The sequence below is a fragment of the Erpetoichthys calabaricus genome, chromosome 5 (assembly GCF_900747795.2).
Source record: "Erpetoichthys calabaricus chromosome 5, fErpCal1.3, whole genome shotgun sequence".
Lineage (NCBI taxonomy): Eukaryota > Metazoa > Chordata > Cladistia > Polypteriformes > Polypteridae > Erpetoichthys > Erpetoichthys calabaricus.
In genome coordinates this window covers 94564182-94583782 of record NC_041398.2, presented here as the reverse complement: position 1 = coordinate 94583782, position 19601 = coordinate 94564182, and the positions used below count along the sequence as shown (strand labels likewise).

Below are 19601 nucleotides of genomic sequence, written 5' to 3'. Positions count from 1 at the left end.
AGGAGTGAAGGTCAACAGTGGACAGAATCACAAACTCCTTTACTGTTCATGATTTAAAGGATAAGTTCAGTGTTTTTCAAGTCAAAGTTAACTCTTTACGATCATGGTATATATTAATTTGCCATATAAAATTTTGTTCTATAGTGAAGAATTTTTCAATACATTTTAAAAATACCTTGTCTGTTCTTAATGAGGTTAAAGACTACACTGGCCCATAAATGAACAAAAAAATATTAAATCTTACCAAATATATCAATTTTTCAAGGCAAGAATGTTGAGTTGTTAAGTGTACATAAAAAATTGAGAGACACATATGTATTACAAATGTGTTAAGTTTCTTGACAGCTAAAGGAATATCATCTTTTGTTTTACTTGTTAAGAGTTCAGAACACAAAAATTTAAGACTGAAAAAAAAGAAGTGGTATTTTGAAACATGAAGGTGGTACACCAAGAAAAAAGGATAAGAAGGTCGGATATGCGAAATACCAAAAGATGAAAAGAATTCTGAGTGATCATGTATACCCTAAAGTAAAGCATTCTATTCTGATGTTGTCTCCATCCACAGGGCACAAGTGGTCAATAAATAGTTTGAAGTGAAAGACAATGATTTACATCTTATACCACAGCAGTCCCAGTCACTAGATGTGGGATTCTAGAACCATGTCTGACACTCTGTTTCCATTAGTATTATCAAAACAACTTCTAATGAAAAAATGGTGTTGTACCATTCTAGTACATAGAATCTATATCAAGAAACTCTAGTCTGATAACTTAAAGTGGCTTAATACAGAATCTTATTAAGATAGTCTATGAAAGTGTTTTTTTATTTGGTCACTATCCTGTATAAATGTGGGTATATGTGTGTTTATATTTGCACTTTTAACTCAGTAAACTCTCACTTGCTTAATACTCACTAACACAGTTTAAAGTCAGCAATTAACCTAACCTATACATCTTTGAAATGTAGGAGGGAAACCTAAACAGACGTGCTGAGAAAGCGCAAATGACACACAGACAGTGACCAGGGTGGGATTCAGATCTATTCTCCTGGAACTGTGAGGTGGTGCTCTGTCTAAGAGTATGGCTAAGGAAAAGCTGAAATAGCATAGGACCAGGACATGAAAAGAAAAGCACAGGCGGAAATGGGCAGTGGTAAAAAATCCAGAGGCGGCCAAAAAACAGAAAAAAACAATTATACTATAACACATTAAGGAATTCAAGCTCAAACCATTATCCAAACTTTTAAGCCTTGAACTAAAAACTAGTACTGCATAAACATACAGTTTTGTTTGTTTATCCAGAATCTTGGCTGGCAGGTTTAGTGCAACAGCTGCTTAAACAGCTTTGTAGCAATCTAGTGTAATGTGTGCTGCTGATATATGACAACAATGGAACTACACTAACAACAACAATACAGCTGCAGTAGCACAGACTGTCATTTTCCATTCTGATGTACCTGGAACACAGGTCCTTGGTTTAACAAACCACTGTCAGATACTCTAAATGTCAGCTTCTCTTTGACTGGGCCTCTTTTTGGAATGCGACCTCTGTGTCTTAACCTGATAAAATGATCAGTCACCCAGTGACACTCCAGAGGTGGCTCTGTGATCATCATCTAAAAACTTGCTCAAAAACCATGGACCATATCTCAACGATGGGTGACAGTGACGAGCCAAAGTGGTCTCCAAGCATTAAATAAAAAGGAAGGGCTTATATGCACCAAAGAAACACACGGCAGGACCTATCTCTTGCCTTGCATTTCCTGTCATCCTACATTTACACTGGTCATTGTAGACATGGAATATACATGAAATGTGCGTATTTCAAGTAACGATACATTATTTACTCTATACAATTCCAGACACCTCACTCCTAGAAAAGAGACTTCAGCTGTGAGAATCTTGCGTCTGATTTCAGCTCCCTTTGCAGGGGATGGGATAGCAGGCTGCTTGCTGCTTCTGCTGATTGACACAGTTGCAAAACAAAGATGCTGATGAGGAGGTGTGACGGAATTTAAGGTGGCCTGGCATGACCGATATTTTCGTAGGCTTCAGGGATTCTAGGGTTAATAGATAAAGATAAAGATGGCTAATGTAGCATGGCATTGGTGCCAGTGTAACTGGAGGGTAATAACCCAGCTGTTATAAGTTCCTTACTAAACCCAGTAAGAAAGTGCAGAGAAGCATCTTGCATACATTGATCTACACACAGACAAAAAAAAAAAATATATATATAGTGAGGTTTCTGAACTCTTTTAGGACCCCCAATAAAATGGGATGATACCACGCAGCTCAACTGCTGTGTCTGCAAAGGTCTGCTTGTCTGTTGCTGAGGCAACCACAGGTTAGCAGTGTAGCAGCATAGCGCCATGGAAAGAACAACAAGCTGATCGAGATCACGCTATATGCGCCTGTCACCAATGGATGATGCAAGGAACATTAATTATAAATGCAGGGAACAGTATAACCTGGCCACTGACCTGGCCTCGACCTTGCCCGTTTGCTGTGTTTGTGTAAAAGGTGAGAGGTAGCTCCCGCTGCAACAACTAACCGTTGCAGTTCCTGTTTCAAGTTGAATAAAACTGGTTTTGCTAAAGTACTGAGACCTATTCTCGTGTTTTGGGGTGCAAGACAGTGACTCACACGTCACTATACATATATATATATATATATATATATATATATATATATATATATAGGCGTACAGTTGTGCTTGAAAGTTTGTGAACCCTTTAAAATTTTCTATATTTCTGCATAAATATGACCTAAAACATCATCAGATTTTCACTCAAGTCCTAAAAGTAGATAAGGAGAAACCAGTTAAACAAATGAGACAAAAATATTATACTTGGTCATTTATTTATTGAGCAAAATGATTGAATATTACATATTTGTGAGTGGCAAAAGTATGTGAACCTCTAGGATTAGCAGTTAGTTTGAAGGTGAAATTTGAGTCAGGTTTTTCAATCAATGGGATGACAATCAGGTGTGAGTGGGCACCCTGTGTTATTTAAAGAACAAGGATCTATCAAAGTCTGCTCTTCACAACACGTTTGTGGAAGTGTATCATGGCACGAACAAAGGAGATTTCTGAGGACCTCAGAAAAAGAGTTGTTGATGCTCATCAGGCTGGAAAAGGTTACAAAACCATCTCTAAAGAGTTTGGACTCCACCAGTCCACAGTCAGACAGATTGTGTACAAATGGAGGAAATTCAAGACCATTGTTACCCTCCCCAGGAGTGGTCGACCAACAAAGATCACTCTAAGAGCAAGGCGTGTAATAGTCGGCGAGGTCACAAAGGACTCCATGGTAACTTCTAAGCAACTGAAGGCCTCTTTCACATTGGCTAATGTTCATGTTCATGAGTCCACCATCAGGAGAACACTGAACAACAATGGTGCGCGCGGCAGGGTTGCAAGGAGAAAGCCACTGCTCTCCAAAAAAAACATTGCTGCTCGTCTGCAGTTTGCTAATGATCACGTGGACAAACCAGAAGGCTATTGGAAGAATGTTTTGTGGACGGATGAGACCAAAATAGAACTTTTTGGTTTAAATGAAAAGCGTTATATTTGGAGAAAGGAAAACACTGCATTCCAGCATAAGAACCTTATCCCATCTGTGAAACATGGTGGTGGTAGTATCATGGTTTGGGTCTGTTTTGCTGCATCTGGGCCAGGGCTGCTTGCCTTCACTGATGGAACAATGAATTCTGAATTATATCAGAGAATTCTAAAGGAAAATGTCAGGACATCTGTCCATGAACTGAATCTCAAGAGAAGGTGGGTCATGCAGCAAGACAACGACCCTAAGCACACAAGTTTTTCTACCAAAGAATGGTTAAAGAAGAATGAAGTTAACGTTTTGGAATGGCCAAGTCAAAGTCCTGACCTTAATCCAATTAGAAATGTTGTGGAAGGACCTGAAGCGACCAGTTAATGTGAGGAAACCCACCAACATCCCAGAGTTGAAGCTGTTCTGTACGGAGGAATGGGCTAAAATTCCTCCAAGCCGGTGTGCAGGACTGATCAACAGTTACTGGAAATGTTTAGTTGCAGTTATTGCTGCAAAGGGGGGTCACACCAGATACTGAAAGCAAAGGTTCACATACTTTTGCCACTCACAAATATGTAATATTCGATCATTTTCCTTAATAAATAAATTAATCAAGTATAATATTTTTGTCTCATTTGTTTAACTGGTTTCTCTTTATCTACTTTTAGGACTTGAGTGAAAATCTGATGATGTTTTAGGTCATATTTATACAGAAATATAGAAAATTCTAAAGGGTTCACAAACTTTCAAGCACAACTGTATATCTATCTTCTATTATCTTTATGTTATAAAAAATGGTATTAATTTCATCATTTCAGCAAGTGTGTTTGTGTTATTTGTGAAAATAGACTATTACCACGACAATCTGTGACAAAATATAAAGTGTTTTTAATGAAGACTTTTGCTGATTTATGAAACTTGTTCAAAATTGTATAGATCTCTTCATATCTAAAGTTCCCCGGCTAGAAAGTGAAACAGAGATAAGTAAAGCGCCCTTATTGTGATGGATTGCTTGGTTACCAAAGGAAAAAGGTGGCATGAGGCAGAAGGACCATGTGACCATAAACATGAATGCAGAAAACTCGCATTAGAAATATGATTTAGGGAGAGTTGGTACCATGTTACCCTTTTAAGCATATTGGCTGAGTGGACTGCTAGGATGCCAGTCATAACCTTCCAGCCTGTTTGATGGAAACATGTAGTCCATAGCTGGGGAACAACAGACAGAAGGGCAAGCTACCTTGAAGGTGCAGTTGGGCTCCTGAAGATTTAGGAAACGTTTTAGCACTGTAACTCTGTAGCAAAGCAATAAATGACCAGAACAAAACCCCAAGAAGGGGGTTAAAATCACTCTAAGACAGAGTTAATCAAGTTCAGAGTCAGGAGAAGAGTTTGAGATGAGGGCTCTTTGGCAGGAGGTACAGAGGCTTGGATCATGAGAGACAGAGAAATTAAAGCAATGTGTTTAGAGGTAGGCGCGTGAGTCTTCCTCCTGACAAACAGCGACATCATGTAATAAGAAGCTTGTCAGGGTCAGCAGCATTATTTTGCTTTTATCTATGGTTTGTATTTTGAACTTTTCATTATTTTAGTTCTTCTATATATTAGTTTATCTCCTAAAGCAAATGCACTGTTTTTGATATTTGTGGCATTACTCAGGTTGCACAGAGATGCCAGATGTTAATACTCCTATGACAAAACATACATGTGTATAGTAAATATAAAAGCGATGAATATTAGAATGGTAGATTTTACATAATCAGGTCTTTACAAATGAGCTTAGTGTTGCTATGGAAGCTCCCTGTCTCTATTGCTAACTGAGGAGGCCGATTGCTGTATATTTAATATGTATAATAAACTATACTGATCATTTAGAATGCGTCATGCAACTGTTTGATCAATGACCTGTTTTAAATGGTTTCCACAGTGCAAACACATATAAAACATATAAAGACAACACAGTTGTAAAAATAAAATAAACAAATACATAAATATGCCAAGACGCATGCAACATTCAGCTAGTATAATGTGATTTTTAACAGACAACGTTTAAAAACATTCCATGGACTTAGTTCAAATTCAATGAACACCACACTAATTTTAAGAGTAAATACCTGGTGGCGCCACCATCCTTTGCCATTTTTGGAACAAGCACGTTTTGAGACAATCCCTCGGACTTAGGTTGTATGTTTTGTGTCTTGACATGAGTTCCTGCATTGGCTCCAATATTACACACAACTGTAACATAAGCAAATGGACGTAGACATTAGCAACATTTGGATCTTAACAAGAAAGAGAAAGAAAGCAGAGAAATTGCCTTTTCAATGTATTACACAATCTGAAGTTGCTCAAAGTTTAATTATTTTGAGCGTTTGCTCTGAAGATTAAAAAAAAAAAAATTCTTATAAATCAGATGAAAACAATGTAAGTCCACTTTTTATTTCTGGAAAACTAATTCATATAGAAAATGAATTTAAGAAAATCTGAAGCTACTAGTAAAGAGGTTTAACATATTAAATAGTGGAAAAGCATGTTTGATTACATTTCTCTGACCCACAACCAAGAAGTCAGAAAATGAAATAAATGAAAAATAATCTCACCTTTGGTCTCAGTAACATTTGGCACATTGTTAATTAAATTTACTTACAAACATTAACTGTTAAGTTTATTTTTGAAGCCCACACTATGTACACTTGAAATATCAAACAGGCAGTACATAAACATACTTAAAGTGGCTTCAAATGGATTTTACCCGATTAACAAAAACATCAGAAGTGCGCACTGAATATTTGTGTCACAGCCAAAACATCTACAAGGTCTAAGAGACAGAGAAACACAGCAGTAACATAAATTAGGCCCTGCAGTGTGCAGTGAATGCATTCAATACTCAGTGCATCACTGTGATTTACACCTTAAATACAGTAATTAGGCAGCCATGTATGTGTTTTTGCCATTTTTACATACGTATACATACGGTGGATTTACCTTGTATATAGACATGCACAGAGCATTAAAAATGTTTAGTTTGTACATGGAACTTGTGACATTACATGAGCATTGAATCAAGGTCATTTTGAAATGCAATGGATAGCGCTGCTGCCTCGCAGTTAGGAGACCTGGGTTCACTTCCCGGGTCCTCCTTGCGTGGAGTTTGCATGTTCTCCCCGTGTCTGTGTGGGTTTCCTCCGGGCGCTCCGGTTTCCTCCCACAGTCCAAAGACATGCAGGTTAGGTGGATTGGCGATTCTAAATTGTCCCTAGTGTGTGCTTGGTGTGTTTGTGTGTGTCCTGCGGTGGGTTGGCACCCTGCCCAGGATTGGTGCCTGCCTTGTGCCCTGTGTTGGCTGGGATTGGCTCCAGCAGACCCCCGTGACCCTGTGTTCGGATTCAGCGGGTTGGAAAATGGATGGATGGTTAACTAAAGAGAAGGCATAAAATCTTTAGTAAAGACAAGAACTTTCTGGAATAGTCTGGCTGCAGAGAAATCACGGCTGTATATGGAATTGTATTCTTTATTTGGCTAAAGTTTTTGAATAAAATTAGACAAAAAGGAAATGAGAGCTTGCTGCTGCTCCTGTACTAATTGTTTATCACAATGAGGGTGTGGCGGGCAGCTGGGGGTGGTACCCAGCCAGGACGCCTGGAAGTACCGGGACAGGGACTACGGAGCATGGAAACTCAACCCTATAGGGGCCCTTGGTCACTGCTAGGGGACGCCCGGACACCTCAGAAGCCCTGGACGTCAGCACTTCCGCCACACCCAGAGGTGTTGGCGGAAGGAAACCCAGGGATACCCGGAGTGCTTCCAGGTGCTCGTGGGAAAAGGGGCCGCCTCCCTCCATTTGTCAGCTGGAGTCGGGTGGAACAGGACGAAGCTCGGAGAAGAGGAGTGGAGGCGGTGAAGGAAGGCTGGACAGTAAATAGGCCTGGACTGAGGGTGTGTGGTGCAGGGGCATCGGGTTGTGTGCAGTGTTGTAAATATGGATAATAATAAACGTGTTGTGGTGTTTAAACCATCGGTGTCTGCCTGTCTGTGTCGAGGCTAGTCTCCACATGGGCTATCTTGTTGGAAATCATTCAGCCATCCAGCCTTTTCCCAATCCAACCCCCCTCAATATACTGGCCCTAGAATTTCAGGATTTAGTTTTCTACAATATGACTCATTTACTCATTTATGACTTTTACTTTACTAATGGGAGTGGAACATGGTGTTTTCTGATTGATAAATTGTTCTTTATTATGTACATAAATATTACTGTCATTTTAAAAGATAACAAATTTATTTAGCTTATATGTTATTTATATCTCTGCTGGGAATGGGTTAGGAATAATTTTTAGTCCAATGCCTTAGAACCTACTGTTTATCTGATTGTGCCTGCCAACATGGCAATTCTATTATAAATTAAACTTAAAAATCAATTTGCTTCTGAGCTCAGTTTCAGTCCACCTTTCTCACTGAGAGCTAGGGTGGCAGCATATTTATTGAGATGGATAGACCAGGTCACCAGATTTTCCACAGCAGATTTCAACTTCTCCTTGGAACCTTCAAGACCTTCCTACACTAGTGAATGCAAATAATCCCTCCATTGTGTTCTGGGTGTTTGTTTGTTTTTATTTTGTACTTTGCCTGGTATGTGTCCTAAGAGAGGTACCAGATGGCATCATAAGCAAGTCTAAACCACCTTGACCAGACAAGAGAAGAATGTCCAAATCCATCTGTGTTTCTGAGTTCCTCACCTAATCACAGAGCGTCAACTAACAATTCTGTGCAAGAAACTCCTTTCACACACTTGCACTGGCATTTCATTCTTTGATTCACTAGCTGGAGCTCCCACTTCACCAACACAGTCTGGTACAACATTCACAAAACTGCTGCTTGTGCACAAATTCATTGGACAATGTCCTATATTGTCAGCAAGGTACTTGGCACTCATTACCTGGAGAGAACAAGCCACTGTTTTTCTAGGAAAGAACCAGGACAGCGTCATTAGACAAGCAGAAAGTTGTTACCGGGGAACATGAACAACCAAACCAAAAATAAAAGTAACAATTACACCGAAAAGGTACTAAACCAGGCTATGCTGAAAAATACATTTGTGAACTGTTTTGTTTTGACTCTTTTCGTAAGAAATACTAAAACTTGGACTCTGGGGACTGTGTGTTGACATCTTTTAAGATGAAAGGAAGTGATGTCAAAGCATCACGAGGTGTATGACAACAACTAGAAAACAATGAGAAGGAAAAAAAAAAGAGGACGGCCAAACAGAAAAACAAATATGATGTCCTGAAATAAAAAGCACCACTATTTCTAAGTGGTGTGGACAATTATGATAATCCCAACTGTGTACAAACTCAAGCATTCACATTGGAGTTTACAGTCTGAAAAGGACAACATCACTGCAAACTGCAGATGTGTATCCTTTAGGCTCTCTGAATGGATACTTTACAAACTTTGGATACACTTTGATACCATGTCCGTAAAATCAAGAACTGGAAAAGAAATAGAATAAGCACACAAGATTTTTTATTATCCTACTGGCAAATTTGTTTTAAGCAAGAAAGTGCAAACATAAGACACTGTTACCCCGGCAGAAGAAAATAAGCCAAGAGACCACCAATGACAGCCACTGATGTAATCAGTAAAAGCACAGGGTTTTTATAAAAAAATCTTACTCTACTACAGTATCTTGGTGTGTGATTTTCTTTCTTTCTTTGTAGATTCCTTGATGTTGGTTTCAACTTCTGACTTCAGTTTAAGGTGGTGTTTTTGGCTTTAATGACAGTGCTATATATAGCAAAATAATAGGATTTCCTTGAATGAACTGGTGGAAAGTCGGGTTGGTATTCTAGCCCACTGCAGGACACACTTGCACCCTCATATAGCTGAATTGCTAATAACCTATCAGCATGTATTTGGGAGGTAGGAAGAAACTGGAGCAAATCTTTGTAAAGACAGAGATGATTTTTAAAAGCAGACACACCTTAAATTCTTAAAATATTTTGAAGGCTAACCAAAAGTTAGTTTAAACTGAGAGCATCACAAAGATCTTTTGAACCCGAGTTCTACAAACTGCATTAAAAGTAACTGTCAAAATAAGTTGTGAAAAATGAACCAATAACCTATAAATTATATTGACACAATTAATGCAATTAATAAAGCGCACATGTAATTTAGCGAAGTTTGTACTAAGTAATAGACCTATATATTTAATTCTGGCTCTGCTGTATCCAAAAAAAGTTCAATGCTTTGCTTCATTCTATCAAATTTTCAGGGCATCAGATTTCAATAAAACATCACTGCAAAGTGAAAGTTCTAGAATCTGACAATTAAAGACTCACTTCTCCAGCCAGTGGAGTAATATTAAAGTACCGTACACATTAAATGTCTGTGTAGCACGAAGACACCGACGATGGTGTGCCAGTCCAAAACGCATTCAAGGATAAATGTGAAATTCTTACTTGAATGTCCAACCAACTTTCAACACGCTGACACCTCTAGTGTGATGATGAGCAAATACGATTAGCTAAACATGGACTTTACCTTGATTCATTTGGACTTTTGATCTCTGGACCACACAAGTCACACTCTCTCACACACATTTCATTTAAGACCATCTGTTAAATAGCAACATTTGTGATGTGGTAGGAATTCTAACTAACAGGAGAAAACCGGCATATATAGTTCATCAACGACAGAAAGCATAACCTGTTTATTAAAATACTAGACATTAAGCCCGTTACAATAACGGGCGCTAGAACAGTAGTCAATAAACTTTAGTAGGAACAGTCTATATTAAAAATGGAAGGGACCTTTTACCTCATTAAATTTTTTCCGTAAAATGCCTGTAATTTTCTCGGACAGTAATACTGGCTTTGCTGTCCGTAATATGGGTTTAATTTTCTGTCACATCAGTGGGCAATCAGCAGATTCTCCCCAGCAACTAATTTAATGTGCGCGAAAATAAATCTACTTTTAAAAGTCATTGTATTGTAATATCATGAAAATTCGTATATTTAGGAAAACCCCTTCAACGACTGACACTTTACCGGGCCAAGCTTCTTAATCGCAAATCTGACATCCTCAGAGTGAACACTTGCACAACAATGGGGAAGCTGGTCTCCACGTCTCAGTACCCGATTGGATTTTTCGTGTTTTATGTTTTAGGTCTTACCTCATTTACCGAAATCTGATTGGATCGGCCCCGCGATATTTTATAGGTCCCGCCCTCTCTGTCTTGTGTGACGCGTCACGCGGCTTTTGAAGCATCTGCTTTGAAGTATCGCACCGTGCCCCGCGCATGCGCACTTCACCAGAAGACACACACACATGGACACTGGACGCACACAGGGGTTTTATTAAAGAGGATGTTGATTCTCACAAGAAAAATTCTTAGTTCTTGTTCTTACCCTGATTACAAGACTTTTACAACAAAATCAAAAAGGAATGTAAATGAACAAGTATTCATTCATTTTCACAACTCACTTATTCCAGTTCAGAGTAGTAAGAACACTGCTTGTTTCAACAGCATCAGGTGCAAGAGAGGATTGAAACTTGGATGGGGTTCAAATCCATTCCAGGGCACAGCGGACCAGTTAACCTAAGATGCATGCTTTTAGGGAGAACCCCACAGTACCCACAGTAAACCTACAGGGGTATGAGGCAAATGCATATAGTGGTTATGTCCTGAAATAAACTAAGGTCCCTGGATGTGTGAGGGAGCAGCGATAACCACCCAAAAGAAATGATTTGTTTCAAGGTTCATTTACTGTATTTTGGTTTGCTGTACATCCATACTGACAAGCACTCCGTTTTCTGGGCTCATTTACAGGTCAAACTGAGCTGAAGCCTACCTTTGTGGTAATGAGTGCAAAGAAGACACTACTTCTAGACAGCAGGCCAGTTTATCAGTGGGCTTACTTAAACAGACACCGGGTCACTTGCCAATTCACCTTACATACATGTCTTTGGGATCTTCATCGAGAAAACTCACAAACAATGTAATGAAAACACGTTAGTTCCAAAATGGGCAGTGATTAGTTCAGGATCAAACACAAGCCTCAGGAGCTGTGCTGCTCTACATCTCTATGGGTTTATATAATTTTATTCTTCTGTTCTGTAACTAATCTATAAATTATAAATCTATAAAAGATGTTGCTGTTATCCGCAGTAAAGCTTTATGGCATAATGGAATCTATGCACATTTATTTGTATCTCAATGAATTAGATTCACATACAGTACAGACTTGTAAACAAATGTGTTTCAAAATACTTTTAGTTTATAAGGCAAAAATTGAAAAATAATTATAGAGAATGACATAAATACTTACCATATAGTACAATGTTTGATAGTACAATGGCTACACTCTCCTGTCACCTGCAGGTAGTTTCTCCCTGGCGTGTGCTCTATTAGAGCGCAGTTGACATTAAGACGCTGAACTGGCTTTAATCTCTTCACTAGTTCGCTCTCCGGGGTTTCTCTTTTTTCGTTATAGTTCTTCTCCGGTATGTGAATCTGTGTGTTTTGCTTCTCATTTCATATTCCTCTTTCATCTTTCTCTTCATTCTGCCTGCACTCTCTTCTTAGTATCATCATAGAACACGTTGATTTTTTTTTTTTAATTTCCTTTTTTGGTTGCTTGCAAACTCATATACCATTACTTGTCAATTCCTTAACCCCCAGACCTTTTTAGTCAACCCAAGTCAACAACACTTGACCTTTATCACCTAATTCTGATTTCTAAAAACAAACACTACAAGTCTGTAAGGACAGAATAGCAGTCATAACTTCATTTAGTGCAATAATGAAAAATAAAAAGTAATCCATGTTGGATAAGAAAGTAATGGAGCTTCACAAATAAGCGGAGAAGGTTGCCGGTTTGAATCCCTGTCACTACCAAAAGAGATCCTACTCTGCTGGGCCCTTGAGCAAGACCCTTAACCTGTAATTGCTCCAGGGGTGCTGTACAATGGCTGACCCTGCGCTCTGACCCCAAGGGGTATGCGAAAACTAACCAATTCCTAATACAAGAAATTGTATAAGGTGAAATAAAGAACAAACAGACAATCAAAAAAAGCTCCAGAAAGGTGGGCATGATAGAATTAAATGAACATTTGCATTATGTAGTGAGGCAAGACAACAGAAAAGTGAGAAAGGCATTTTCAGAGAGGGAGGCAGCCTAAGCAGCCTCCATGCTGACACAGTGCTGCCACCTTATTGATCCCATGCCTGGTTGTTGTCTGTGTGCCATCTACATGCGTTTCCTCCAAGTACTCTGGTTTTCCTCCTGCATCCAACAAGAAATTTGGTCAAATTAGCTGGTGACAATAAATTATGTGTTGTTGTGAGTATGGGTGTTTGTAATGGACTTGTTTGGTTCCTGTCTTTTCCCGGCATTTACTATTGGCAATTATTCTGGAACAAACCAAAAGAGGCGATTATGAAATCACACTGTTTACTATGCAGTAGAAGAGTCACAGTAGCTGAGGCACTGATTAAAAAGCATAATAGTTTATGTTTGCAGAATAAATGCCACATTACATTTTAAGCAATCTAGAAAGTACAGGGCTCTTTGTCAAATTAAAAAATAAATTATTGGGTAATTTTGGACTGAAATTCAACTTGGTTTCATATTATTTATGCTAAATTTCTGTTTCTGAGTCAGACAAAACTATCTACTCTCTCTCTATATAAAACCCTAAGCCTAAAAGTGCAACGATTTTGTGCAACAATTTTATGTGATGTTTTTATGTCACGCTTTAAATCAGGCTTATTTTAAAATCTACACATATATGTTTGGTATCATACTTTTCAGAATTTTAATGTGATGTTGTTAGATTTTCAGATTCTTATTCCATTTTTAAATTATAAAAAATATCAAGAACTCACGTCCCGCAAGAAAAGACTTTGTGCCAAAAGATTTAACCATGCCCGGTGCCAGAAATAAAAGACAAAGAGTAGGACAGCTGCTGCACAGGCTTTTAAATGTTTGAAGCGCCATGCGAGATGCAGATCACGCGGCACGACAGCAGCAGCAGCAAGCCAGCAGCTGATCGAGCAAAGAGGAGGTAAAAAAAAACTATTTGTTTTCCATTGTATCACCGTTTAGTCGGGGGTTTCGGAGGAGTGACTGGGGGTGCGTTCAGCCCCTCTCTTCACAGATGTGAAGTGGCTGGTGCATAGCGCAGGCCAGGGGGGTTGGCGAGCAAAGCGAGCAGGGGGAAAACCTCCTACTACATTATAATTTTGTATGTAATTGTATGAGAAATGTGAAAGGTAAGCCATTCACCCATGTTCTGCACACTTCAGCTGCACTGGGCAGAAGGCACTACCCAAGCCTTAGCAAGACCCCTTGTCCACTGCAGGGCACAAACATGCACACATCTAAGCTTACTCACCCTGGTTTAACTTAAAATTACCTTTTATTCTAACATGAGGGGTGGAAAAAATAGAATTAAAAAAAAAAATAAAATTCAGCCAGAAACGACACTTCAGCCCTTACCCATGCACCATGTGGTGCCTGCAGGGAATTTAAATGTATACTCATTAAAACATACTTTATCAATCAAGGTATGCAAGATTAGCTCTGCTGCCTCACAGATCCAGTGTTTTGTGTTTGAATTCCATGCTTAGTCATTTTTGTTAAGTGTTTGTACTTCAATTTATGTTACGCATTCCCAAAAGACATGCAAGTTAAGTTAGCCACATTAGCAGTGTGAGTATGAGTGTGTTCATAAGAGGGCCCCGTGATTAACAGCTTACTGTGCTGCTTCCTGCCTTGCACCCAATGCTGTTGGGTTACTCATCACCACTAACAATAAGGCCAACTCGGATGAGGATTAAGGGGGTTTGAAATTGATTTTTACTTTAATATACTATCCCTGTGGTGGCTTGGTCACTGTCTGTGCAAGCTGCACATGTTTTCAGTGACTGCATGGATCTCCCCCTCCCAGGTGAAATGTAAATTAATTCCTAGTATTTTAATAATTGCAATTTGCCATTTTATTATTAACTGGCAACTTTAAAGAAAAAAGCAGCTTTCTAGAAGTAAGCCATTGTAATTTCCTCCTCTTAAGAGTTTTAGGAACGTAATTATTAAGAAGAGCAACAGGACTTGGCAGAGTTTGGTGGCAATCATCACTCCACCAGTTTTACAAAGGTGCTTTGTTATAACACTGTGTGGACATGTCTGAAGCATTGTTTTAGGTACTCATTCTACCATCAGGAAGAAATCTTGGAGGATGAGAGACAGGTTCTTACATGTATGAATTTGGTAAGTGTAGCTGAGATAACCCACTAAGGAAGAGATACTGTATGTATAAAGTCAGACGAGAAGCTGGCAAAGACAGCAGACCAGACAATGACCTGAAGAAAGCAGACCAGATGATGACCCACAGAGTTGAACCGAGATGGATGAGCTGACCAGAGGGAACTGAGTGCAACTACAAGTTTAGACCCTGCCTGAAACTGCTCATCTAGCACTATCAGGTTGTAGGGTTTGCAAAGCCATGTTCTATTTGCTTTTGTTTATGGCACTAAGTATAATATTCAATGATCAAAACTTTCTATCTAAAATATTCTAATTGCCTGGGGTTACAAATATAAAAGGAAGTGGGAAGTTCTAAACTATAGTACCAGACAGTGTAGCAAGAGCATGGGATTTAGGGCACTCTGTCAAGGCCTACATGATAAGAGTATAAAGAGCGGAATAAGGTGACTCCAGAACCCTAACATGAATAAACAACAGGTATTCATTTCCTTTCACATTCCAGCGACATACAGAACTTTAACTCCCATGTATGAGTGAGTTTGTGCATGAGACATTCCTGTGATGGACTGCTTACCAGTCTAAGCCTGGTTTTGGCTTTATGGCTGGCGTTTTCAGGATAGGCTCAGCTCCCTGCAGTCCTAAAGACGGACAAGTGAGGAAGAATATTCTAAAGAAAATATGTAGTTTGTTAGAGAGAAAACAAGGAATGCGAATTTTAGATTGTTGGCATAAAAATTTATTTTATTCTTTTTACCTACTAACTTCAGTTCCACTTTAATTTGAATGGTGTCACTTATAAAATACAAAATATTTCATATTTTTAATGAGAATATTTTCTTAGTTTTCCTCAGACATGCATTTATAAAGAATATTATACACTCTACATTTTCACTTTAGAAATATTTCTACCTGGAGTGCTATTTATTCAATTACACAGTTGCATAAGGAGAGGGAGAAATTGTGTTAATGATTGGTTGTTAAACCTCTCCTGTTTTATTTACTGTGTTGTGTGAGGACAGCATATTTACTACAGCTTTAATTAGGAGTCCTGAGACTAAACAATTTAGTGTCAATTTTCATAGTCCAGCGCTTCTTGGCTTACACATTCCTTTGCATTCCCTGGTGTGACATCCTCATCCGCCGACTTTTCTGTCTTTGTCTCCTTTTCTAAATCTTGGCTCGCACTTAACTCAATTCCATTCATTCGCATGCTTGCTTTTTACAACACATTGGCTCAAAGCACCAGACATTTTGCCAAAGCACTAAAACTAAATTCTGAAGAGGAAAAAACCAACAAAGAAATAATTAGGAGTAATTACAGGAGAAATAAACAATTAAAACATTTCCATGACTTTGCCTAAGCCTCTGCTGTTTTATTAACCATCTTGTATATGCTAGTATTTTCCTTCATGGATTGACTGTGGTAAATAATATGAAAAGAAAAAACAGTAGTCTGGTGATAAAATAATAATAATGATAAGATATTAGACCCTTTATTGTCATTGCATAACACATACAATGAGATTCTGGTACACTACCTGAAATGATGCTCAAAACTATATTTAAAAAACAACAAAAACATATCTAAAATCTAATATTCTCACATATACAACTCACACATTACACAATTGAAGATGTTCTGGCATTTGAATCAGAAAACATGAAGGAAAAAAGAAAAACCTACATAAGTAACTTCCCAACGTCAACAAGGTCTGATGTCTACATTTTATGACATGGTGTCCTTTTCAACAGTTACTATCAACTCATGAGGTGAGTGTCTACTAAAAAGTAGTAGGAAACAACAATCAACTCATGCTCATTTAAATAAATATTTTAAATTTATGTGGGTACATTTTTTCAGTTACCTGCTTTTATAAAATGTAACTCAAATGTAAAATTGTGCCCTAAAGAGTTACACGTCATGTCTAAGTGCTATACAAAAATGTTCACAATGCTTAATCATCTAAAAATAAACTTCTAAATATTTTTAAACTAAGAGAGTACAATACACTAATTGTCACTGTAGAATGTTCTAAATATGTTCTATTAAAGCGAGGATTGGGTGTGGACATCATTGGTAGGTGTCCTCAGGTGCTGTCCTATTGTAAAATACCACTGAGCAAGCCTTCCAGAAGAGGGCATAAGGCAAATGAACACTAAAGACACTCCTAGCAAGCAGCAAAGGGAAGCAGCTCCTGGGGCGGCACCCAAAATTAATAATCGTGATTGCTGTTCTGGCATTGAGCTGTTAGAGAATGTTGTCTGGATTGCACTATCACCTATGTTTCTTCTATGTGCAGATCTTGTGGACAGCAGTTATGGGGCAAGAATGGGACTCATTAATAAATATAACCAAAAACCGATGCAGGTTACTTCAGTCCAAGTCAGTATGTCTTGTGCTGTGCTATGTTACAATAACACAATGGGTAGTGTCGATCGTGCGGGCAGGCACTGACTTTCTACCCTGTCATGTGCGGGCACCAAAATAATCTTTCAACATCTGCTCCAGTGCTTGTGTGTGGTGGAGACTGTTTTCAATATATATCACAAGAAACACATATACTAAAATCTGCATCAGTACATCAGTAGACATTAGAAATGCCATTCCTGCTGTGATTATGTTGAACTTTTTGGTTCTAAACTGCTGTTCTGAGTCACAAATGGCAGCTAAATTCAAAGCTGATTTAACAAAGGTAAAGTTGTAGGAGCAAAAAGCTTTCATTAGAATAGTACAACAGGCAGCCTATCAATGCAGCACTAGAATGTCTGTGCTTTCTCTGGACATACAACATATATACAGAGTTTCCATTAAAGGGGCAAAAAGACAGAGCCGGGTTTTACATTTTATTCAGCAGCATTATAAGATGGATGTACTGCAGTTTAAAGCAAAGTGAAGATCTGCAGCTCTGCTAATAAGGCCTCAAGAGTAGCCTAAGGGCTTGTTTATACTTCACGCTCAGAACGCGTACGCACCCGCATCATGGCTGCCACACGTTCCCAGCGTTCATCTGATGCGTCCTCTGAGCAGGTCCTCAGAAATTAATGCGATGCGTGCGCGAGTTGCAATACCAGAAAAAAGTCAGGGGGTGCAGTGTGCTGAAAGTTGCAATGTGACGTCAGAGTCTCTGTTTACTATCTACATGTGACAGAAAGCTTTGCGGATCCTACAAGATCGGTGTGCGCGCTTCGATGTTTGATGAATGGTTCGATGTGGTGAAGCAAAATGTCGACATACAGATGTATTCGTGGTGCTTTTATATTCAAGCGTCGCATATTCCCTATCGTAATGACACAATACATTTTAAAAGTCTCACAAACCGTCTTCTGTGCCTTGTTTTTTTCTAGGGCTTCCTCCAGTCCTGACAGCAGCAGATCGCCAGCAATAGATCGCCACACTGAGCACATTAAATGTATGATATTCTAACTCTCTGCACATTTAGAATCCTTAGATTTATACTTGATATCACTATCATGATGAAATGCATTAAAGTGTGTATGTTACATTTTACAGATAAATCATTTCGTTTAAATAATGAATACTGTTAATAAGTACACACATGGGGGTGACACGGTGGCGGAGCGTTAGCGCTGCTGTCTTGCTGGGAGTCACGTTGCTGATATTCCCTGCCTGGAGTTTACATGTTTTCCTGCTGGGTTTCCTTTCAAAGATATGTAGATTTGGTTACACATTAAATGACGCTAGTGTATGTGAGTGCTTGTATTCCCCTTGCGATGATCTGATGCCTCATCCAGGGATTGTTTCTGCCTCGTGCCCAATGCTAGCTGAAATGGACAAATCCCTATTTAATCATTAAATATCCTTATCAGAGATATTACGGTAAGGAGTCATCGGAATTTAATGGGTGTTCCAGGCAATTCACAACACAGCGAAGCCGAACCTGTTCTCACTGTGATAATATCTCGCACTGCCACCTGGTGGATTCCTCCAGATTTATGTAAAGTACGTGCGCAAGTGTAAACAGTACAACGCGTGCGTAGCAGGAGCGTCTGCTGCAGCATGTGTCACGTGAAGTATAACCCTGGCCTTAGAGTAACAAGGCGATTAAAGTCTAGTAAAATAATGATCTGGTGGCAGGAAACTACATATTATATATATATATATATATATATATATATATATATATATATATATATATATATACACACATATATACACACACAGTATATATTTGTAATATAGGCACTGTATTGCGCCCAACCCGGCACAGACTGACACGGAGGCACTCGTAAAAGCACAAACCAAGACTTTATTTTTCTTCACCTGTGGGGCACATCTTCCGCGTGAACCCCACAGGCACAACACAAGCACAAAAACACTCCCTTCTGGCACCACCACTCCTCCCGTCAAGCTTCGTCCTCCTCCTCCCGACTCTGGCCACTGAGTGGTGGTTGCAGGCCCCTTTTATAGCCTCACCCGGAAGTGCTCCAGGTGCTTGATCACCTGTTTCCGGTTGCACTTCTGGGTGGGGCTGAAGACTCGTCCAGCCAGGCTCAGGAACCCATGCAGCACCCCCTGGTGGCCACCCCAGATCCCAACAGGGCTGTGGAGAACTCCATCTCCCATGGAGCCCTGCGGGAAGCTGAAGTACCACCATCAGCCAGGGAGGCTGCCACCAAGCATCCCGGGAGAGGTATTGAGCAGCCCATGGTTTATCGTTTTTTCAGTTTAAGCAAATCAAAACTAAATCTGAAAAAACGTTTTTAGTTACAATACTATACACTTAAATTTTGGGTTGGGGAGGTGGGTGCAAATCAAGAGA

The 19601-nt window shown here is 39.2% G+C and overlaps 1 protein-coding gene across 5 annotated transcripts in view; it reads right to left on the bottom strand.

The window, feature by feature from the left end:
* ldb2a (LIM domain binding 2a) overlaps window positions 1–19601 on the bottom strand; it is a 450850-nt gene that overhangs the window by 26485 nt on the left and 404764 nt on the right. For all 5 annotated transcript variants that reach the window (XM_028801779.2, XM_028801781.2, XM_028801780.2 and 2 more), the window contains exon 6: window positions 5668–5791. In XM_028801779.2, coding sequence (XP_028657612.1) covers window positions 5668–5791 — 124 coding nt within the window. The remainder of the gene's footprint in view (window positions 1–5667; window positions 5792–19601) is intronic.